This window comes from Endocarpon pusillum, assembly GCF_000464535.1.
Source record: "Endocarpon pusillum Z07020 unplaced genomic scaffold scaffold1372, whole genome shotgun sequence".
Taxonomy (NCBI): Eukaryota; Fungi; Ascomycota; class Eurotiomycetes; order Verrucariales; family Verrucariaceae; genus Endocarpon; species Endocarpon pusillum.
The window spans coordinates 1-23,238 of NW_006916003.1; the positions used below are offsets into that span (position 1 = coordinate 1).

Sequence of the window (23,238 nt, forward strand, 5' to 3'; positions counted from 1 at the left end):
CAGCAATTCGAGGGTCCCGCCAAGGAATTCGTAACTCTTATGCAACGCACAGTAGATAAGCAGAAGAAATGGCCCTGTTCTCTCTTGAAGAGGCGTATAGTGCACAGAAATACTTATGTATAAATCGCAGGGAAATTGGTTCCGAAATTACGGCGAAAATGACCAATTAAAAGCAGGCAAAATGCAGAGGTGGCATGTAGAAATGCTTACTGGCGTCTGACAATTTGGGATCCACTATTCTTACAACAGCCATTCCCTAATCTTACAACTGTTGTAAGATTTAGCAAAACCTTATTCTTACAACAGCCTAATTAGGTAATAGGGCTTCTCAAAGGGGCCTAGTTCTCACCTTTTCAGGTTAGATCAAAAACTTTGTAGAAACGCGTAACCTGTCAGGACTCAGGAATCAAACACCAACAATCATTGCGCAGCAGGATAGACCCCGAAACTGTGTCACATCTGGTGCAAAATCGGCCATCAGAGTTCACATCTGCTAACAAATTGTTAGTAGATGCAATCCATCTGACATATGGTCCAACACATGAAGTCAACTATTCCTTCTTTTGGAGGAAACAGTATGCCACAATCCTTGCTAGACCTGAATCACCTGTTACTGAAATTCTTACGGATCCCTTTGAATTTGATGACGATTATTTTGTTAATAACTTTAATAATAAGAATCTTAGCAACGATTAATTAGATTGCGATACTGATAATTTGCTAGATATAGATAAAGAGTTAGCTACTGTCATGGGGTAGAACCCATGGAGACCTGGGCCACAGCCTCAGGTCAACACGTGATGTCTTGGTGCGGCGTCACGTGATAGTGGGCATGTCACCGGGAATGTCCTCAGGGGCTAGGGGCACGGCTCAGGAGGAAGGATAGGGGCACGGCTCAGGAGGAAAGATAGGGGCATGGAGACGGGTACAAATAACCCGTACTTCCCCCTTGTATTATAGAACTCTCAAGTTTCGTCTCCTTGTCTATAGGTAGCTAATTAAGAGCTTTTGCCTTCATTCGCAATCCCTAACATTAGACGAAACTTCTTTCTTCATTAGATTAACTATCTCCAGATAGTAAAAGGTATATTAGTTCTGTTACTCTAGAAGTCAGAGTATCAGAAGGCGACATTGATTTCAGGTAGCTCCTTAACAGCAGCCTTCTATTAAAAATCGTAACCTTGAAGTTCAAGAGAAGCGACAAAAGAATGGATTTTTTAATAGATAACGAATAGCACAACAGACAGGCTAGATAACAGACTAAACAGCTAGAAAACTGGTAACAGCAACAGAGTAATAAGCTCCTCTAGCGCATTAGCTAATTAGAGAATAATCTTATACAGGAATAATAATAATAAGAGACTCTGACTTAGCAACTTTAGATATAATAGTTAAGCAGGGCGGAACAATCTATATTATAAGCCCTACTAAAAGAGAAGAAGCTTAGAAAGATAATCAAACTCAGGGAATACTTTAACAAATAAAAGGGCTTAGAGCTCTAGTTATAGATCGTTATTACTAAGCTAGCTATTAACTTTGTTAGATATATAGACAAAATAAAGTTCTGGTTCCTAATAAGGAAACTTAAAGAGGACGTTACAGAGCAACTAATAGTATAGATTCGCTAATATAGTAATTATAGATTTATTAGCTCTAGCGCTCTTTTATTAAAGGTTTATAAAGTTTTTAGAGATTAATCTTAGAAGTTAATTAGTAGAGAGCTAACGAGCGATTAATACTGTATTAGATATAGGTAAGCGCACCTAGGCTATATAGCCCCTTTAAAAGGAGAAGAGATATAGCTCTATATATAAAGGACAGGCTATAGAGATCTTAAAGAATCAGTATAACTAAATAAGCTCTAATAATATATTTCCTAGAAAGTGATAAGTTTTGTGTCTCTTTTCAGCTTATAGGCCTTTTTGTTATTAGCTATTTTATTAATTAAGAGGTTAAGATAAAAGAGATAGAAGAATATCTTTTAGCAACGAGGGCACAAAATAGGCGAAAGATCTATATCTTTTATAGCCTTAGAGGAATTAGAAAGACTTAGCTAACTATTATATACGCCCGCAAGCATTAGCATATATACACTGTAATAGTATAAGTAAACAGCTACAGTAGAGATATAGTCCTACAGAGCCTAGCTGCGTTTGGCCAGCATGTACATATTAGTAGAGTTTCGGATTCAGCAATTAGTGTGGCCCAGCAGGTTCTAAATCTAGAGGTGAACGCAGATGTGGTCCTTAGATAGCTCGCCCTAGAAACGAACCGTTGATAGCTAATGATCTTTGACAATATCAACCGAGACGTACAATCCGACGAAGATGTTCAGGCGTATAATGTCATCTCGTTCGTGCCACCAGCCGACTATAGCTCCGTCCTCATCACAACCCGTCTTCCTTCTCTAGGAGAGATTAGAAAGTCGACTGAGATCACCCGACTTAGGCCTGATCAAGCACTGAAGCTGCTTAGCAACTAGTCGGGCCTGTATCTATCTAAAAATAGTATAATAGGCATCCTATCAGAATACGACAGGAAAAGCTAACCGATTAATCTGTAGATATTAACAAGCTTATCTAACGACTAAGGCTACCTCCTACTTGCCCTGGTTCAAGCGGGTACATATATATGTGCAACCAAGACGGGTTACGCAAAGTACCTCGAACTGTACGAGACGTCATAGTCCTGGTTGGTGGCGGAGACGCCTCGCCTACGTGACTACGAGAACAGGAGCATCCAGATGACGTGGATGATTTCTTACGAGCGCATCCGACAAGGCAGCCCAGCGGCGGCACAGTTCTTGCAGCTATGCATCCAAGGTTATTGATACCGGCAATGCTAATAAGCGTCAGATTAAGGTTATTCGTGTTGAATGTACCGTTGATGAGGAACATGGAATCAGGATAATAGTCCGCCGCACAGGAGTACGAATAGTCTGAAACGCCGTTACGAGGCGGTGAATCGCCAGAGACCGAATTGTACTCCGTGCGAATTATACTTTGAGATTGTACTGTCCCAATACATTCCGACTTTCTTGACTCTCAATTTCTAATATTTTCACCAGCGTGCGTAATTATTTAATACTAGGCGTGAGTGCTCTTACGACGAAGATTATTAGAAGTGATAAACAGAATTAGAACGTTAAGTTTATATCATGATGACTTAATATTCTAGAATTAAGAAGAAATATAAGTTAATTATATAAAAGAAATAAGCTTGTAAATAGCGAGTAAAGAGGAAATAAAGAATTCTTTTTAATTTTCTGACTTGAAACGCCTAATCATTCTCTCGTGCCTGTTCACTGCTACTGACGATAGCAATCTCTAACCGCTCTTATTGTCCTTAGACTCCAGATTGCGCTCTCGCTCGACTAGTAACTTAACCACCGCCTTGTGCCTGTTCTGTGCCGCCCGCCATAGCGGCGTCCGATTGTCGTCTTTATCCTTAGACTCCACGTCTGCGCCCCGCTCAACTAGTAGCTTAACCACCGTCTCATGTCCGTTCTCCGCTGCCCACGATAACAACGTCCGGCCCTCATTGTCCTTCAGGTCCACGTCCGCGCCCTGCTCAATTAGCAGCTTGACTACGGCCTCATGCCCGTTCTCCGCCGCCCACAACAGCGGCGTCCGGCCCTCACTATCCTTTGAGTCCACATCTGCGCCCCGCTCGACCAGTAGCTTGACAACCGTCTTGTATCCGTTCTCCGCCGCCCACGATAGCGGTATCCGGCCCTTATTGTCCTTCGAGTCCATAACTGCGCCCCGCTCGACTAGTAGCTTGACCACTGTCTCGTGTCCGTTCTCCGCCGCCCACGATAGCGGTGTCCGGCCCTTGTTATCTTTTGAGTCCACGTCTGCGCCCTGCTCGACTAACAGCTTGACCACCGCCTCGTACCCATGCTCCGCCACCCGCGATAACAGCGTCTGGCCCTTGGTGTCCTTTGGGTCTACGTCCGCACCCCGCTTAATCAGCAACTTGATTACCGTCTCATACCCGTACACCGCCACCCATAATAACGACCCCCAATCCCTCTTATTATTCTTAAACGTCACATCTGCGCCCCGCTCAATCAGCAACTTAACTATCGCCTCATGCCCGTTCGCCGCTGCCCATAATAACGGCGTTCGATCGTCGTAATCATATTTATCCTTAGACTCCAGGTCTGCGCCCCACTCAATTAGCAACTTGACAACCGCCTCATGCCCGTTCGCCGCGGCCCGCGATAACGGCGTCCGGCCCTCGCTATGCTTTGAGTCCACATCTGCGCCCCGCTCGACTAGTAGCTTGACTATCGCCTCGTGCCCGTTCTCCGCTGCCCACAACAGCGGCGTCCGGCCCTTGCTATGCTTCGAGTCCACATCCGCGCCCCGCTTGACTAATAGCTTGACTACTGCCTCGTGCCCATTCGCCGCCGCCCACGACAACGGCGTCCGGGCCCCGCTGTCCTTCGAGTCCACCTCCGCATCCCGCTCAGCTAGTAGCTTGACCACCGCCTCGTGTCCGTTCTCCGCCGCCCACGATAACGGCGTCTGACCGTTATACTCGTCTTTAGACTCTACATCCGCGCCCCGCTCAATTAGCAGCTTGACCACCGCCTCATGCCTGTTCGCCGCCGCCCACGACAGCGGCGTCCGACTATCGTACTCGTCCTTGGATTCTACATCCGCGCCCTGCTTAACCAGCAGCTTTACCACCGCCTCGTGCCCGTTCGCTGCCGCCCACGATAGCGGCGTCCGACTATTATACTGGTACTTGTCCTCAGACTCCAGGTCCACGCCCCGCTCGTCCTTAGACTCCAGGTCCACGCCCTGCTCAACTAGTAGCTCAACCACCGCCTCATACCCGTTCTTTCGCGCCCACCATAGCGACCCCCAATCGTTCTTGGACTCCAGGCGTCTCGCTCAATTAGCAACTTGACCACCGCCTCGTGCCCGTTCGCCGCCGCCCAAGATAACGACGTCCGGCCCTTGTTGTCCTTCAGGTCTACATCCGCACCCCGCTCGATCAACAGCTTGACTACCGCCTCGTGGCCGTTTTTCGCCGCCCGCCATAACGGCGTCCGACTATTATTCTTATCCTTAGACTCTACGTCCGCGTCTCGCTCAATTAGCAACTTGACCACCGCCTCGTGCCCGTTCGCCGCCGCCCAAGATAACGACGTCCGATCCTCGTCGTCCTTCAGGTCTACATCCGCGCCCCGCTCGATCAACAGTTTGACTACCGCCTCGTGCCCGTTCGCCGACGCCCACAATAGCGGCGTCCGACCGCCGTACTTGTGCTCATTCTTAGACTCTAAGTCCACGCCCCGCTCGACCAGCAGCTTGACCACCGCTTCGTGCCCGTTCGCCGCCGCCCGCGACAACGGTGTCTGACCTTTTCTGTCGCGAGTTACAAGAATGGTTCCCGCCTCCAAGAAATGTTGAACTATATCGTAATGCCCTGCTTCTGAAGCATAGAAAACTGGGGTACGGTTCATAACATCTTTCGAATCGAGGTCTGTGCCTTCCTCAAGTAAATCTTCTACTAATTCTATACAACCCCTTTGTGCTGCAAAAGATAGTAGCGACTGTTCGAGACCAGCGAGTGGCTTGCGGATGTCATCCTTCCATTTCTCAGTTACTAGTAGTCCAACAGGATAGATCTGATCGGACCGGACCACATCAAAGAGGGCCATTTTCTCAAATTCTTTGACTAGTGAACGGTTTACCTCTGCATCCTCAAGCTCTCTGCATGTTTTCTCGTCCTTTTTCCCCAACGCGATCTGGATGGCAACCCATCCGTAGCGGTCCTTCAGTTTGATCATCCAATCAGATCCCTTAAGAGAACGCAACATCCAAAAAATGCCACGGTAACCGAAATCTCGGATCTCATCTTGGGGATTTCGCATCGCTCGACGATACAGCTCTCCCAATTCCCTCGCTACCGTTTCTCGATTGGGAGATTCCGTGTCCGTGACGTTGTAATATAGCCAGTGGAGAAGATCTTCCCCTTCAGTGAACCTTCCACTCCGCCTGCGATCTTTGCCCAGTGACAGAACCGTATCATATACTTTATCTGGTAGAGGGAGTATTGACCTCGCCCGAAGGGATGGAATAACGCTCATTAAGGCATCTTCTTTGGAACCTAGACCAGCCTCTGCAAATGCCGTTGCAATACGGTCGAGGTGACGATTGGAAAATCGGAAATCACGTTGCCCGTCTTGTACCTGAGGAGTATCGAGATCGCTCTGTAGCATTGGCTTTATGTCCGACAGATTTAAGATAATAGCTGCAGCGCTATCAATGAAGGAAGTGAATATGTCTTGAGCGCACATGGCCAGTAGACTATTCTTCGTCGGAACAGAAAGAATTTTCATGTCATCATTGCCTTTGTCCGAGCCAGCCGAACCATCCAAATTATATCGAGCAGTTGCAAAAGGGATAGAAAGGAGACTCCGTGTCCGATCATATTTAGGAGTGGTATTACAAACATGCTCTTCAGAGCCAACATCATCTTCAGTAACAAGGGACAGACTATCCAGGGGCATTTTGTCCACAACAAGAGGGGGAAGCTCCCTTGAAACCCACATTGTAAGGTCCACCTTGGCTTGTTCCACCTGATCGGGAGTTGCTGCCAAGGCATATGCTTTGGAGAAGTTGTCGGCATTGGCGAGTGGGGATCCTCTTAACGACCAGCTCCACAGTCCAAGAACGGCCTCTAACTCAGATCTATCGATTTGCCACATGCCATATTTGCGTCGGATAAGGAGGTAGAGAGGTAGATCTTCCTTGGATCTGTCACCTGAACAGCTGAGTCTGCAAGCAACTCTCCAGAATATGGCGGACGCATCTCTCCACTCTTTCTTCAATTCTACATCGCCCGAAAAGATGACTTTGACCGCGTCTTCAATAGCCTGGCCTAGGCTGTTGGCGCGATGTCGAACATCAGTCTGCCATCGCTGAGAAAGACTCGGAGCCTCCACGTCAGTCAAACGGGCAAGCCTAGCTCTGTAATACATAATCCTTGCCGCGCGGTTCGGCTTCTCCAAACCGGGGTTATGAGTGCCACTTTGCTCGCACTGTAGAATTGAGATCCACTTCACTGCAGCGGTTGCGGCGGCTGCATCAGGATCGTCACGAAAGCTGCGGTCTTTGGTGTCGTCTCTCGAAGTGATGCAGAAAATGGACTCGTTTTCTTGGAGCCCATTTTCCACCAAGCAGCCACTCCAGCTTCTCAGAAGTGCTGAGAAAGGGTGAATAACCTGCCACGTTCCTGAGTACGATTCAATCTGAAAGGATTGCCAGTCAAGTTCATGCCCTTCGATAATGTCAAGAATACGTCCTAGGTCGTTCTTGTCTTCCCCGAGACGTTGGGTTCGAAGGCCGGCTCGAACAGCTGCCATCACGAGGGTTGCGCCGAGCTGAGATAATGCGACCAAGGAGTGTAGGCCCCGCAGCCCGATAAACTGCAGGATGAAACCAGCCATGGTGACGGCAACTGCAGTCCAAACGAGCGGCTCATGCTGTGGTTGGAAAGATCCCTCCAGCTTCCATGAGGTCACGTACTCCTCCAGATCCGCCCGATGAGCAAAGGCATCGAAAGTCTGATCGCCCACACTCTGATTGCTAGGTTGCAACCAATACATCCGAGCTCTTTTCTTGAAGAAGATTTCCTCGGTGCTTCTTTCAATTAGCCACGCACACAGAAACATGCCCGCAACTAGAGAACTAGTCCCAGCAGCAGTCAGAGGGAATGCCCAATAGGGTATAGGCTGCCCATCTTTAAGGAGCCGACGAAAATACGTTGCCCAAATAGCGAATCCCAGAACCGCTGTTTGTAAAAAGCATCCAAGAAGTACTGCTGTCAGAACCCAGAAGCGTGAAGGCTTCTTGATACCGATATTCAACGATAGATTGGGGCTTGGCGCGAATCGGCTGCGTTCTAGTCTCTCAGGGTCATTGTTTTGCTCTGAATCGGTCTGAATCTCGGAATTTTCAGGGTTCTTAGGTCCTCCGTTAAGTCTTTTGACAGTTCTTGTTTGATTCGCTCCTGCACACGACGTCGTCGGGTCACCGGTATATGGGAAAAACTTCGCAGGTCTATGAAGACCAGCTGTAGGTGCATGGCCATCAAGCCCCTGGTAGAAGTCGCTGCTGTTTTGATCATGAACGAATTCGAGAATCTTGGGCCGACCAAAAACGCGCGCAATTCCTCCACGATTCCAAAGCTCACAAACGTCACGACTGGTGGATGAACAGAGCTCGGCTTCAGCAGCTCCGTGGCCTTCCTGTGCTCTTCCAACAAATGCTCTAAGTGATGGGTTTCCACAGACACGGATGACGGACACCACAGCTGTCAGAATGCCCAACGGGGCTGCGGCGAAAATGATGTTGTCCAGCACACTAGTTGACTCACTCAGAAACTGCTTGGTGACTTGCTCTCCGAACAAGGCCAAAAGAGGGGTTAAATCCGTAGCGAAGTTGTTGTAGAAGCTGTCCCAGTCATCAGCGGCGAGGGCGGGCACTACCAGCGCCAGAATGAGTAGTGTAGTGTTGATCATATTCTCCATTTAAGCGGCATGAGCCTGATGCTGAATAGCATTACCTGGCCTCGCCGTTGGGATAATGTTGTAGAGAGCAAGCAGAGCCACTAGACGAATAGGCGGGCCTGCATGCGCTGTCACTAATTACCCCGCACACCGACCGAAGACCTCCGGACCGATGAATCTCGTGAGTTCAGGTACAGAGGTCAAGGCGCCTGCTGACTAAGCTGCGGAATAGCCTTGTTTTTGAGATCTTTAAAACTGTCAAACGTTAAAGGGCTATCAGTTTCTTAATATTCACCCTAAATTGGAATTGTACTACGTAGCTTGCCGTTTTCAATCAAGAAATAGAATAGCGCCGCTTGAGAGGGAGTAGTGAAGGAGCACCGTCACGCAGCAGGGAGCAGTGATTTCTGGCTCCCAATGCTATGAGAGAGTAGTATAAGAGAGCTTGATGTGGCTGGCCCCTACCCGGCTATAGCTGCTCCTATTTATCTGTAACATCTACCTTCAGTGTGGTTTGGGTTATATCGGTCTCAAGCAACCCACTTCCATCCCTTCTCCTTTACATGAGCCCAGCGTACTCCAACACAACACACCGTGGCGCCCACCAACAGTGGCCCATCCCAATACGCAATACCAGCATACGCTCTACTTCCCTCCTCCAAATTCCCGAGCAGCTGCTCTCCAACAGGACTTCCAAAAATAGCGCCCAGACCCCTTACGAAAAGTATAAACGCGTTCACAGCAGCATACTGCCGGATGCGGAAGACCTCGGCGATGAGGGCCGGAAACAGCGCGTAGTACCCGCCGGCAGAAAAACTGTAGAGCACGATGAAAGCCAGCCAGAGCGAAAGAGTGGACGAGGTGGTTGTGAGGATGCTAGAGAGCCAGAAGGCGAAGACGCTAGATGCGGGCCGGGGTAGCCGGTCAAGACGCGCGACACGGTGTTGATGGCGTTGCTGGCGGCGAGAGAGTTGCTACGCTTGGAGGCGGAGAGGCCGAGGATCACGGTGTAGGAAGGAATGAAGGAGAGGGGGAGTTGGGCGCCGGCCGCCTGGAGGGGGTTGAGAGTCAGCCACAGAGGCTTGAGGATGGATGCAACGAATTTAGACTGGGATTTAAAGCAGTAACCCCAGGGTCACGGTTTTCAGATTTACAGCTAACAGTGTTCCATCAGGAAAACAAGGCAAAGGCTTCTTGAGCACAAACCTGGAGGAACGCGGCCACAGCAGAGAAGAGAAACGTCGTTCTCGAGGCCAAAGCGCGTGAGACGTGGGTATTCCGTCTCTCCGGGTCTTCTGCTGTCGATCTTGCTGCAAATTGACTCCGTGGCACTGCCCAGGCGGTTGGTAACCCGGCGATCAGGTTGAGGCCGGCATAAAGCCTGAGGGTCCAGCGACCACCGACGGAGCTGAGCAGCGCCCGGATCATGGGTGAGAGTATGAGACCGCCGGTGCCGCCGGCGGCTAGGATCTAAGAGATGCACCGCGGAATTAGTAGTAGTGCCTCTAGGAATTTTAGGGGAAAGACTGCATTGCCCAAACAGCTGAAATACAGCTTCCATTCGGGACAGAAAGACATGATAGTGCTATGACGCCCCGTCTGAAGAGAAAAAAAAAAGGAACCGTGGATGAAAAACTTACGAAGCCCATGGCCGTGGCCCGATGGTTGGTGAAATACTCAGGCGCAGGAGCTAGCAGCGGGAAGTACAGGAGTGACATTTCAAAGCCAGCCAAAAAACCCTGTGCAAGCAGGAGCTGCCATACAGAACTGCTGACGGAGGCCAGCGCGAACCCAGCGGACACTATGAGTACGCCTGAAATAGTGATTGTCCGTGGTGCCAATAAGCGCAGAATCCTGCGGCGCCATAGCCGAGTCGATGGTGTGGTTTGGGGCCAATCTCCATGCTGAATACGTGGAATGACAGGATTCACGAGGTTGCCGCCTGCCCACGTAAGCCCATAGCACAGCGAGCCTACGAAGGCGAGCAGCGCAGTCGGTGGTGAGACCCGTGAGGCCGGAGAGGGCACCAGAATATCTTGGCTAGACGAAAGGTAATACTCTTGAAACACACCCCAGCATTGGTTGTAGCCTATTGTAAGGGCTATAGCCACAAAGGCAGGGCAAAGCACTGCAGCTTGCTTCTTGCGTGATACTGGTGGTAAGGCCGGCGCCGCGGTCAAGTCCGACTCGGAGACGTCTGCAGATCGGGCATGCAAGGCTGTGAGCGGGTTTGTTTGAGTTTGCATTGCCATTGCCTCTTCAGAAATGAATAAACAAGGTGAACTCGGAAAGGAACAAGGGAAGAATCAAGAACAAGGAGATGTTGCGGTGGAATTAAGAGCAGAAAGAAAGAATGGAGAGCACCCTGACTCAGTCAGCGGCCAAGCCAAAGGAGGACGATTGGCAAGAAGAAGACATTAAATCGTGGGAACACTACTCTTGACAAGGATACTGTCAGGCATGAGGTGGGTATTTATCGGTTCTCCGAGAGCCGCAGCCTTTTGGTCCAACAGTCTCTAATCTTTTCCTTGCAAGAGGAAGGAAAGAGAGAAAAAGAAGAAAGGATTGAAGCTCAATCTACCAATCCCAACATGCATAGCAAGGACATGTATGGAGTACATGACATACAAAGATATGTATGTTAACAAGCCTGAACCTCAGAAATTGCTTAGTGCAGACACACGATGGCCGCATACAGATGCTGAGCAAGTGCAAGACCAGCCTGACATAAGGGGTTGCGTGATATATGCGGTAAAACATTGGCCAAGCCACGTCCGCCAAGCACGTTGAAAAAGAGAGATCCTCTTACGATTAAATTATGCCAGCCATAGGATACTAGAGGCAAGCTATTCCACTTATAGTCTCGTTTAGGGTTCCCAAGGTTTGAACACGCCTAGGAATGAAAGAAATCCACCCGGCGGTGTTTGACAGGCATTGAATGTATGTGTGGTGGTTATGATATGTACAAATTCCCGTTGTATGGTAGTGCGTGCTATATAAACTCTCACTCCCACTCTCGCTCTCGCTCTCGCATACGCACATACGCGCTACATACCGAGGAGCGAGCACACGATTACAGGATCTCTGATCCGTACTGAGCAGGCTATTTTCCCAAGAAAGCCCTACCGCCCTTAATGACATATATACATATCCCTCCCATCGGTTGCCCCATCTTTTGCAGGTCGTCCAGAAGTCAGTATGTTTCAGTCCATGCGTGCGGATCAACAGATATCTGTGTTACGGTCGATCCATTGGCTGGCACCCTCTCAACTCAACACTTCGAAAAAGCCACTTACCTCACGTCTTTTCGGAGATGGCAACGTCGTCTATGATGAAAGAACCTGCCTACGAAAACTGGATAGGACCGATTGATTATGTCCGGTCCTAACACTTTTGCTCTATTTTGCTTTGACTTGGCTCTGAACGTGGAGGGCCCAGATTGTATGAAGATAAGCAATGGGGAGGGGAGATGTACCTCGCAAATTCATAAGGCTACTTCCCGCTATCTTCAGTGGTGGGCTCATTCTTCTTGCGTAAAGCCTAACGAAAGCTATTCGTTAAAGAGTAAAGCAGTGGCTCTCTCTCGATTCTGTCTCAGCTGTTGCTCCTCAATGGCTTTGCTGGGACACAGAGAACTGAATGAATTGGAGATGATCTCATAACTTCGAGCGGCGTTGAACCTTCTTCGGTGCGACTAATGGTTCGTTCGGTGCGGTTCGAGACGAGATCATATCTTCAAAAAGCGCAAGTCCAAGCTTATTAGCCATGGACAAGACTCTGGTAGACACGGTAGCACCATCCCTTCTGTTCTTGCCCTCTCTCCTGCACTTGGCAATCTTCTCTGTGAAGTCCCACAATCTGCCCTGCAGTAATAATGCACCTGTCTGTCCATCACGCCTCGGTGTCCAGTCTGGCGAAAGTCGCATGGTTGGACCAGCTTTAGAGTCTTTATTAGTTGCTACCACAATAATGCCTTCTTCCGCAAAGCGACTGTAAGCATTTTTGAGTGATTCTTTGTTGACAGCTTCAAAATATGATAGATCGCCTTGATGATACAACGTCTTACCCAGAAGTTGCGCGCTATCTTGTGCTTTCTTCATGTCGATCCAAATGTCCACTTCCGCGGCAGAAGGAGGGGTAAGGCACATGAGGGATACCGCACCGAGCCATGCAGCCTCGATGAATGGCCATATCAGAAAGCAATAAAAATCATAGTTTTCTCGGCCGCGTTGACGCTCTATGTCGGTTAAGCCAGCATATGTCTTGCCCTCATAGCTTGTAAAAACCTCGATGACTTCGTCTGCTTGAAGACCAGCAACGGCTCTCTCGAGGTTAGCGGCGAGACCTTCACCAGCTGGGAAGATGAACTCTCCTCTGAAGAGCTGTGAGAGGAATGTCACCTGGTCCGTCAGTTCGGCCTGTACCATTCGCTGGATTGCTGGTCCTCCACCTTGCTTGACGCGCGTATACATAGCAGCTGCGATAAGAGCTTCTGATATAAAAAGATGGATTGTCATATTGCGATAGAAGGACATTTGGAAACGATCGACGGCGTAGAAAGTCTGCTCGGCAAGGCCTTCAACAGTGCCAACCAGAGACGGACCAAGTACTTCAAGAGCACGATCAACAACGTAGCCCGTTGGTGCGCCATGAAAGTGGGCTACTTTGCCACCTTTTGCCTGAATCCTTCCACACAGCCAATCAACCCGGCGAATCAGCTCAGAGCGTCCAACTCCGCGGCCGCGCAACGTTAAGAGGATAGTGCCGACTAGAGCAGTTGGCATGACGACAGAAATAGCATTTATATCAGAGAGCACTTTATAGCCCAAGGTCCTCAGCATTCGAGATCTAACCTCTTTGCTCCGCTCAATGCTACCCTGGTTAGGTGCATGAGACGGTCGTAATTCTTGTGACTTGATGAAATCCTTTAAACTCCATGGCTCGTGGAAGCGCACATCTACACGACCGAGCTTGAGCGTAAGCACGGACGAAGCGGATAGAAACCCAGAGAGATTCTCTTTTTGCTTTGGTTGACCCAACAGTTCACTGACATAGGAGTCCACTTCAATGACCTTATCGTACTGAGAGCTGACAGGACAAATATAAGCATCTTCAGTGCGACCAGTAATAACACTGTCCAGCAAGAAGCTCAAGATCCCAAATCGAGGACCAAGAAGCTTGCCGGTCCGTGACCTTGTACCTTCTATGAAACATTCAAAGTTGTATCCATTCTGCAGCAGGGTATCAATGTACGTCTGGACAAGAGTAATATAAAGAGGATCCTTATCAAAGCTTCGTCGGATCCACATAGCTCCAGCGTGCTGAAGAAAGCTACCAACAAGAGGGAAGTTGAGGTTATCGCCAGCAACAACAACAGGGAGTGTAAAGCCAAGACGATAGCATATCAACTGTAGCGAGACATAATCCAGATGTGATTTATGGCAAGGTAGGAAAATGATTGATCGTTTTTGCTTTGCAGCCATATCCGCGTAGCTTCGCAACCGGTCAATTTCCTGCCGATCGACATATATACCTTGATGATATGCGCGTGTAAGTAGCTGTGTGACCATATAATAGGCACTTCGGATGAAGTATTTGCTCTCCATTTTGCACACCATGTTATCAATCATCGTATTTGTAGCCTCCCTGAGACTGGAGATAATCTCATCTTGTCGTTTCACCTTGTCCGTCTCAAACGTGGGAGACGTTCGATCCAGCAGATGCTCTTGCTCTTCGACCTCCAGCCTCTTCCCTGTCAATTCTGCCAGCATTCGTTGTAGCATTGGTGATGCCATGATCCCTGACTTGATCTTCTCCGTATAGCCAGAGTAGAACACGGGCTGGCCGGTGACTTTTTCATATGCTCGCCAACCAGAACCGGAAACGAAGAGGGCTACTTCGCGAAACCACTCATATGGATTGACCTCGAAGCGGGCCATATGTTCCACTAGATTCTGCTCTGTCGAGTCATGCTGAAGAGGAAGGTCTGCTTCCGAACCTGGCCCTCCAGAGAGAGGAAGCTCCATCGTGACAGCAGATCTAGTGTTGTCCATGATGCTGGAGGACGCTCCGCTCAGCAACCAGGTCTTTTGGGTGTGCCAGAAAGTGGTTATAGTCCTCGTCCTCCTTCCCTGCTAACGCCATAGCACAACTCCCTACTGAGCGCTCAGCGTTAAATAGCAGAGAATTGAGATGCTGCTGCTGGATGCGAAAAATGCGGAGGTAAAGAGGAGAGCTTGCCGCGATCCCGGGGACTCCCGAAAAACCAAGGCCGAGGGCTGCGATTCGTTTCTACGACATTTTCTTATGGCTAGATTATTACGCTGTTATACCTCGAGACTGCAACAGATCCGATCCACAATGAGATGCTCGCCCAATTGAGAACAATTATAACCTTATATCCCACCTAGTCTCATAAATCCCCTCGTACCGCGTCATAAACAACGATGCGTCTCACGCCCGATCTGATAAACAATTCCCTCTCCTACCTCAACCCTCTCAAAGAGCGCGAACTGGATCTCAGAGGTGCGTCTAGCTGAAAAGGACAGATACTACACGCTGAGCTACATTGACATCCACACTCGTTTCTCAAACCTACAGGCCACAAAATCGCGACAATAGAGAACCTCGGGGTTGCCGGCCCACAAGATGCCATAGACTTCACAGATAACGATATCACCTCCATTTCAAACTTTCCTCTATCACCTAGACTGAGTACTTTATTACTGGCGAGGAATCGGGTACGGCAAATCCAGCCGAATCTGGCCGATAGTCTGCCTAATCTGCACACCTTGGTGTTGACGAGTAACAATGTTGCCGAGCTGGCGGATTTGGACCCGTTAAGGAAATTGGTGAGATTGACGCACTTGAGTCTGTTGGAGAATCCAGTGGTTAGAAAGGAGGTTAGACGGTCTCTCTTTCTCATGGAAGGTCGCTTGGCTGATGATTGGAGAGTAGCACTATCGATACTGGATTATCTGGCGCATACGATCAATCCGCTTCCTCGACTTTCAGAAAATCAAGGATGTTGAGCGACAAAGAGCAAAGGAGTTGTTTGGCACGGAGAAAGAACCTTCAGCATTGGCATCAAAAATCATGGGAACCAAATCGAGGACGTTTGACGTAGGTGCCGCAACCGCGAACGGAAGGGCAGCACCGGCAGAGAAGGTTATGAGGGTGAAGCTGACGGAGACGGAAAAGAAGAGGGTAGAGAAGATGATCAGGGAAGCGAAGAGTTTACAGGAAATCGCAAGGCTGGAGAAAGAGCTGAATGATGGGAGAATACCGGCCGGAGCTGCGGATGGGGATAGAATGGTTGTGTGAAATACGCCAAGTCCTCCGGAAAAAGCTCCACGTTCATACGTTAACCAGAAAGACGTTAGTATCAACGTCACACCAGCATTTCGTTCATCTCCTGTACTGTCCAGTACTTTCTCATGTTCTCTGCACCCAGGGTCTTGACTCGTCATCCAAGTGTGCCCACAACACCTTACCAAACCCATCCATTATCTCTTTCAACTCCTCAAGCCTTAGCTCGCGCTGCCCACTACTACACATTCCCAAATATTGCTGAAATAGATCCAACCCTTTGTGTATTTCTCTGTGCTGCTCAAGTAAATGCTGTTGCTTCTGGAACTGGGGCATCTTTCGGGAAAGCATTGGAAAGACATATGTTTCCTCAATGGAATGGTGGGCCTCAAGATTGCGGCAGAATTGCAGGCCGGTGGATAGGAATTGCCGAATGGACATGCCGGCAGGGCGTCGGTTTGCGGTACATGCAGCGTAGATAGTGTTCCAAGTCTGGCGAAAATGGTTATGCTAGGATTACTGTCGTCAATAACCCGAGCTCATTTGAGAGATAGACGTATGCTCACATATAAGTCCATGAGTTCGGCTAATCTGTTGTATGCTGTCAAATCTGATGGGGAAAGCTTGGGCACCGTAGCAGGAGACTGCGTCGCGTTCTGAGCCTGCGGAGCTGTTTCTGCAGAAGCCATAGTATTTTGGTTCTGCATTGGGGAGAAGAAATTTGCTCGAGGAATATGTTTGACAAATGCCGACAACGTCAAAGGAATCTTGGCGAATCTTGGGATAGATCTTGCGAGCAGTGAAACCATAAATATGCTGGAAATATAGGTCAGACAACGAAAGAAAAGACCCGCGTCAATGAGATACGGTATTAGAGAAATCAACGAGTGTCCCCCCAAGAAAATCCCTGATTGTTCTTGGATAAGATGATAGTGGTTTGTCACCACTGCCGGACAAGATTCGTCCGATCTAACTAATGACAAAGATTTAGTAATCAGATTTGCCATATGCTGATAGACGAGACAACAAATTCGTTGCTGCACACACACAATCAATAGAACACAACGTCGAAGGTTTTTGGAATTTTTGAGTGGGCCGTAAAAGAAATGTGGATGGATTGCCTTGTGTTACTAATGTCTGGCGTCAAGTCATGCTCATGGTTTTGCTTTACCCAGGTGACCGCCTTCAGAGATCCACAGCCTTGAGGTTGTTCTCCAGCCTCACTAAAGCCTGTTGCCATGAACAGACCTGTTTCTGTACTTAGACCTCATAAAGATGCCCGCAATAACTGGCTCAGAGATATTCGTGCGCATAGCATTCGTTAGCTCTGGCAAATTGTTGTGGATCACATACTGTGGCATTTGTCTCGGCTGTTAAGAATTTTTCTTGTGCATCCATATTAATGCGTAGCTGTCCTCTTTGGCCGAATCTCGCCCTAAGGACCTACATACTACTAGTACAGTAGGCAACCGTGCCTGCCCAGCCAAGAGACTAAAACTCCACAAGATTTTCCAAGGCGGCAAGTGGGTCGATTCCAAGCATGCTTGACTGGGAATAAGCTTCCTTGTCTTGTGTTAAGCATTTTCTCTAGAGCCTAGTAAAAGGTGGTCAAGAGACTTTATTATAGGCGTGGTCTGTCTTTGTCAATGATGATGACTTGTCCTGAAGCGATAGGAGTGCTTCCCACGTATGCACTGTCTAGAGCAGTAATGACGTTCGCCTGACTGACGAGGGAGCCCTTGATCAAGGGACTGGGAATGCGCTGCGCAATGGAATTGCAGCCATAGTTTTGGGCTTCCGGACTCCTTCCAGGAGGTGGTCGCCCGAGAGACGACTGGTAAGATAATGCAGAAGCGCACTGCAGTGCTTCCCCAGACTTCTCAACAATAAAATTTGGGTTAGACTCCAATCATTCTCCAACCGCCATAGCGCCTACAAACGTCATCAGAAGCACCGTATCCTATTTTGTCAATGTGCAAGAGGACTATTGATAACCCACCTCCTACCTCTTTCCTGGATGTCTTCTGGCCCCTTTGCTGTGCACAAGTCCAGACCCCAAGCATACCTGCACGGTTTATCAGGTTCGTGCTAAGCCTGGTTCGTCTAATTGTTGGCGAGCCAACTCTGATCGACTGCATTGTCTGCCTGAGACGCCTTACTCAGAACTTTTTACCGCAACCCAATCTGATAGGGAGGTCCTTTCAACATGCGTCAGTCCTTCCAGAAGGAACTATCTATGTCAGACGCTTACCATATATCTAGATAAGTTACGCGGTGAAGCAAAGCATGCAGCGTGGTATGATGAACCAGATGAGCCTGCCAACTTCAATCCTTTTCGAAAGGTTAGGACAGATCTCCTGGGAAAGAAGAATGCCCTACGAAATGCCGAGAACGGCGACGGCGGCTTGACACGAAGTACAACTGATCAGGAGCATCGACATGCAGATGTCTCCAACCGGCGAGCTGAAATGGGCGCTGCAGCCGACACACCACAAAGATATGGTACTGCGCCAATCTCAGGTCGATCGCGCACAGAGCATGTTCCAGGAAGTGATAGTACACAGTTTGAGATTATTCGAACAGTTAGCCCGAAGCAAGAGGCGCCACTGGAGGATAGCCCACTTCCATTAGAAGAGACAAAAGACTCGACGAGCGGTGACACCATCGCGATTGAGGATACACCTACGAGTGAGAAGCCTCGGCAACGGAAGGGCTTGAAAGGCATGTTCCGCCGGGAGAAGAAAGTGGTAGGTAGCGATAAGCCCGAAGGGGACGACTTGGAGAAACCACATTACACATTTGGCAATCAGATTAGAGCAACGTTGTTCAATTCCTGGATAAATGTGCTTTTAATTGCCGGTAAGCTGAGAAACCTGCCGATCCTCTGGTCAAGCTACTGATGAACCTAGTCCCGGTGGGTATCATTGTCAATTACGTACACATCACTCCTGTTGCAATCTTCGTTATAAACTTCATCGCAATCATTCCACTGGCTGCGCTGTTGAGTTATGCAACAGAAGAGATTGCCCTAAGGACGGGCGAGGTTGTGGGAGGCCTTCTCAACGCGTCATTTGGGTAAGCATGCTTTCCCTAATCTTGGTCTCCTTTATGCTGATTTGCCCAGAAATGCCGTGGAGCTCATTGTCTCGATCATTGCGCTACTCAAGGATGAGATATTAATCGTTCAGACGTCTTTGATCGGAAGTATGCTCTCGAATCTGCTTCTGGTCCTGGGCATGGCCTTTTTCTTTGGTGGTCTCAACCGATTTGAACAGAGCTTCAATGTTGTTGTAGCACAAACCGCATCAAGCCTGCTAGCTCTGGCAATTGGAAGTCTAGTTCTACCGACGGCTTTCCACTCTTTCGCTGGTGACAATCAGACTGCCCAAGATCCCGAGGCAGAAAATGACGTATCCGCCGGCAGCGAAGGCATTGCCCCAATCTCTCGTGGCACTTCTATCATCCTCTTGATTGTCTATGCCTGCTACCTTTTCTTCCAGCTGAAGTCGCATGTGGAGATGTATACCAAGGAAAGCGAAAAAGCAGAAAAGCGAGATATTGGTCGAGGTGCACGCAAGATCAGGCAGAAACTCAAGCGACGAAGCTCAAGTGACCAAGCACGACGGAGCGCATTACAAGTGGAGAACGCAAAGGTCAAGGCGGAGAAGGACGAAGTCCCACAACTCCACATCTGGGTTGCAATTGCCACCCTTGCCGTCTCGACTGTCCTGGTCGCCTTCTGCGCCGAGTTTATGGTCAGCTCTATTGATGCTATCACGGTCTGTGGGAGCGGTGTCTCCAAGACATTCGTTGGACTCATCCTTCTACCTATTGTGGGCAATGCCGCTGAGCACGCTACCGCCGTTACGGTGGCCGTCAAGGACAAGATGGATCTGAGCATTGGTGTTGCTGTTGGATCGAGCATGCAAATTGCTTTGCTTGTACTCCCATTGATCGTCATTCTTGGCTGGATCACCGGCCATGATGATATGACCCTATGGTTCGACGGGTATCAAGTGGTGGTACTCTTCATCTCAATCCTGCTCGTGAACTATTTGATTCAGGATGGAAAAAGTCATTGGCTCGAGGGTGTCCTGCTAATGACGCTCTATCTCATCATTGCACTATCCGCTTGGTAAGGCACGCCCTATCCAACCTCAGATCACTATCAGCTAACTAGCCCTCCAGGTACTATCCTACCAAGGGAGACGGTGCTTGCCCCAATGGGCAATGACGAATAATCACCGTATTCAGCCGTGAAACTTCCTCGCTTGTGTCTTCATAGTACATCATTAAATCAGGAGCATTCTTTAGAGAGCAGTCTTGGGTGATCATGGGTGGCTAGCTACTTTCCAGTGCAAGCGTATCAGGGACATCGGTATAGGTATGGCTCGGATGATGATCCGTCGCAACTATATGTGTGTTGCTTAAGAATATCACCATTGGTGTCATTTCTAATAGACTTTATCTTATCTCTTTCTTATATCTTCATGCTGGAGAACATGCAGTATGTGCATATACTATCACCAGCACACCCTCATTTAAACTCTCTGAACGAAAATTCAACAGTTTCTCTAAGGCTTACTCCTTATAATGAAATTGTGACTTACAACAACGAACTGGGAACTGCTTTACACACGCTTGGCAATCATGTTTGTCATCAAAATCTTTGGTGATACTTCAGATCTTCTTTGGCTGCTGAAACGAGGACGTAGACTGCTCCTATGATCACCTGTGTAAGTTGCTGTCACCTTAGCTTCCCTGATAATCGGCATAGCAATGTCATCAGCAGGAAACCTGCCACCGGCAACACCAGCATTCATTCTCCGAGGGCATACAGCACCCGTACATGCACTTCAGTTCTACAAGCGAAATGCCTATCTGGTCTCCGGCGACTCCGAGGGCTGGATTGTGGTCTGGCGCCTGGCATCTAAGCGACCAGCAGCTTGCTGGCAAGGCCACAAAGGGAGCATTCTAGGCATCAAGGTGTGGGAGAATCGCGTGATTACGTGAGCCGAGAAGACAACCTTCTTCCAGCGACTCTACTGATATCCGTGGTAGACATGGTCGTGATCACAAGCTACGCGCGTGGCAAGTGACGGAGGCGAGCCTCGAGGGGGAGACGCTCGACGCACGATTACCTGCTGAGGAGGGACTTCACGGAACGGAAAGAGAGCAGCCATGGCTGCTGCATTCAATGGAAGTGAGCGCGTTGAATTTTTGTGCTTTCGCCATGTGCATTGCTTCCAACGCTGGAAGTGCAGAGGATGCTGAATGTCAGGCGATCATCGCGGCCCCGAACGCTCTCGATTCTGGAGGTATTGATTTCTTCCACTTACCATCCGAGCGCCGCGTCTCGGTTCTCCCGGCCGATCCTCAGGTCAAGACCGGCATGGTAATGGCACTTGATCTTTTTCATCAGCCCGAGACCGGGCTGCTCACGGTGATCTCGGGCTATGAGGATGGGCGGACTATGGTACACCAACGCAAACCGATGGCATCACCAGAAGAAAACTGGAAGTGGGAGATGATTCTGGTCAGCCGACCGCACAGCCAGCCGGTACTGTCCTTGGACACACTACCATCCAAAGACTTCTATTTTACGTCTTCTGCAGACGCTGTGATTGGCAAACTTGCTATTCCGACTTCTAACTTTGATAGCGATAAGAATATCAAACCGGCCAAGACCAACAATACCAAACATGCCGGCCAGCAGGACCTGAAAGTTCGAAACGATGGCAAGATTTTTGCCACGGCAGGTTGGGATGCAAGGATACGTATATATACTACAAAGACGCTGAAGGAATTGGCAGTACTGAAATGGCACCAAGATGGTTGCTATTCCGTTGCATATGCCGACACCCTTTCCCTTGGGTTACATGAAATGCCCTCCGAAGCAGGCCATGACCAAGCTCTTATGGCATCGAGAAACCCAACCAATTCCGCGCTCGAAGTCATCAGGCAACAGAGGAGTATCAAAGCACAGATGACGCATTGGCTCGCCGCTGGAGGCAAAGACGGGAAGATATCTCTCTGGAACATATATTGATTGCTTAACGAGTACGCAAAACTCCTTGAGATAGGATGCCTGGCACCCAATTCCGAAATGCCACGGATGCAGATTCATCAGTGCTGAAAGTTGTCTACATTTATCACAGGCGTCAGAATGATGTTATCTATCAGACGCACTGGTTTCTGTGCCCTTTCCTCTTCCGTCTGGGGATCTTTTATTGGAAGCATCTTCAAAGCTCCACTGATGATAGCGCCCCTCCTTGGGTCAACTTCGTCCTTGATCTCGTTCATTTCTTCCACGTCAGCCACCGAGATGTAATCGAGCTCGAATTCGACTGCATCCAATCCCCTGTCGGTCAACTTGAGCCGCTCGGTCTCCAGAAAATGTATCGCAGCACCGAACATTTCGGTTCGCGACAATCGTCCCTCGTCGTACTCTTTCTCGGCTGCTCTTAACGCTCCATGCAAAATGGGCGCAACCTGTCTTCTCCTCTCGCCAAGATACACATTCCGGCTACTCATCGCTAGACCATCTTCCTCTCTCGTCGTTGCTACAACACGAACTTCAGTGGGTATGTGGAAATCACGAACCATCCGATTAATCAATACCGACTGCTGCACATCCTTCTGTCCGAAGTATACGCGCTCTGGCTGAATAATGTTGAATAGCTTCGTACAAACCGTTGCCACACCCCTGAAGAAAGTCGGCCTTGCAGCACCTTCCAATCTGTTCGCTAGCGGTGTGATGGTCACGAAGGAGCCGGCACCATCAATGTCAGAAGAGGGAGGAAGCGTGGGATATATTGTCCTGACTCCAGGTGCAAAGACCGCACTTATCCTACCCAGCCCATTAGGGAAAGTCAATTTATTGTTGAGGGCAATCAGCTTTTCCATGTCATCATCCCACGTCCGCGGATATGTAGCTAGGTCTTCTGTTGGACCAAACTGTGTTGGGTTGACGAAAATAGACACAAAGACATCGCTGTTTTCTGCAGCTGCCGCACGGATCAGGGCGAGGTGACCTTCATGAAGAGCACCCATTGTAGGCACGAGGCCAACAGCGCGGCCGTTGTGAGTAATCTCGCCTCGGTACTTGCGTAGCGAAGAGATGTCATCACGGAAGATTCGAAATGGGTAGGGTGAGGTGTCTGGGCTGTTTGAGGGGGTCGCAGCTCTGTGCTTGTCGGGCCGATAACTTGTCGATGTGGAAATTGATGCACGCTGGAAAGGGTACAATTGACACGTACGAGCATGAGCTCCGAGGCGCGACCTCAGCGTTTGTAGCGGAGAGACTAAGCTAAACATCATTACCATTGCATTCGTCTGCAGGACCAACGAAGTGGTGGACTGTGTACAGAAACTGCTGGTTCTACGTGGAGCTCTACTAA

General features: G+C 49.1%; 7 protein-coding genes across 7 annotated transcripts; 3 read left to right on the forward strand and 4 right to left on the reverse strand.

Annotated features, from left to right (window-relative positions):
• Positions 1-3,326: 3,326 nt before the first annotated feature.
• On the reverse strand, positions 3,327-8,551 carry EPUS_01941 (uncharacterized protein; the record flags this gene model as incomplete). The annotated part of the gene is made up of 2 exons (XM_007801773.1): positions 3,327-4,819; positions 4,864-8,551. The coding sequence occupies 2 exons, from the start codon at positions 8,549-8,551 to the stop codon at positions 3,327-3,329; spliced, it is 5,181 nt and encodes a 1,726-aa protein (XP_007799964.1).
• Positions 8,552-9,266: 715 nt separating this feature from the next.
• Positions 9,267-10,782, reverse strand: EPUS_01942 (uncharacterized protein; the record flags this gene model as incomplete). Its single annotated transcript, XM_007801774.1, has 3 exons — positions 9,267-9,581; positions 9,737-10,000; positions 10,171-10,782. 3 exons carry the CDS (start codon positions 10,780-10,782, stop codon positions 9,267-9,269), a joined length of 1,191 nt encoding a protein of 396 aa, XP_007799965.1.
• A 1,404-nt stretch (positions 10,783-12,186) lies between these two features.
• Positions 12,187-14,583, reverse strand: EPUS_01943 (uncharacterized protein; the record flags this gene model as incomplete). The annotated part of the gene is made up of 1 exon (XM_007801775.1): positions 12,187-14,583. The coding sequence occupies one exon, from the start codon at positions 14,581-14,583 to the stop codon at positions 12,187-12,189; it is 2,397 nt and encodes a 798-aa protein (XP_007799966.1).
• A 393-nt stretch (positions 14,584-14,976) lies between these two features.
• EPUS_01944 (U2 small nuclear ribonucleoprotein A) lies at positions 14,977-15,853 on the forward strand (the record flags this gene model as incomplete). The annotated part of the gene is made up of 3 exons (XM_007801776.1): positions 14,977-15,055; positions 15,131-15,420; positions 15,488-15,853. 3 exons carry the CDS (start codon positions 14,977-14,979, stop codon positions 15,851-15,853), a joined length of 735 nt encoding a protein of 244 aa, XP_007799967.1.
• Positions 15,854-18,044: 2,191 nt separating this feature from the next.
• On the forward strand, positions 18,045-20,072 carry EPUS_01945 (uncharacterized protein; the record flags this gene model as incomplete). Its single annotated transcript, XM_007801777.1, has 5 exons — positions 18,045-18,048; positions 18,101-18,697; positions 18,748-18,913; positions 18,963-19,973; positions 20,027-20,072. The coding sequence occupies 5 exons, from the start codon at positions 18,045-18,047 to the stop codon at positions 20,070-20,072; spliced, it is 1,824 nt and encodes a 607-aa protein (XP_007799968.1).
• A 545-nt stretch (positions 20,073-20,617) lies between these two features.
• On the forward strand, positions 20,618-21,887 carry EPUS_01946 (uncharacterized protein; the record flags this gene model as incomplete). The annotated part of the gene is made up of 2 exons (XM_007801778.1): positions 20,618-20,847; positions 20,900-21,887. The coding sequence occupies 2 exons, from the start codon at positions 20,618-20,620 to the stop codon at positions 21,885-21,887; spliced, it is 1,218 nt and encodes a 405-aa protein (XP_007799969.1).
• Positions 21,888-21,964: 77 nt separating this feature from the next.
• EPUS_01947 (uncharacterized protein) lies at positions 21,965-23,164 on the reverse strand (the record flags this gene model as incomplete). The annotated part of the gene is made up of 1 exon (XM_007801779.1): positions 21,965-23,164. One exon carries the CDS (start codon positions 23,162-23,164, stop codon positions 21,965-21,967), a length of 1,200 nt encoding a protein of 399 aa, XP_007799970.1.
• Between the last annotated feature and the right edge of the window lie 74 nt (positions 23,165-23,238).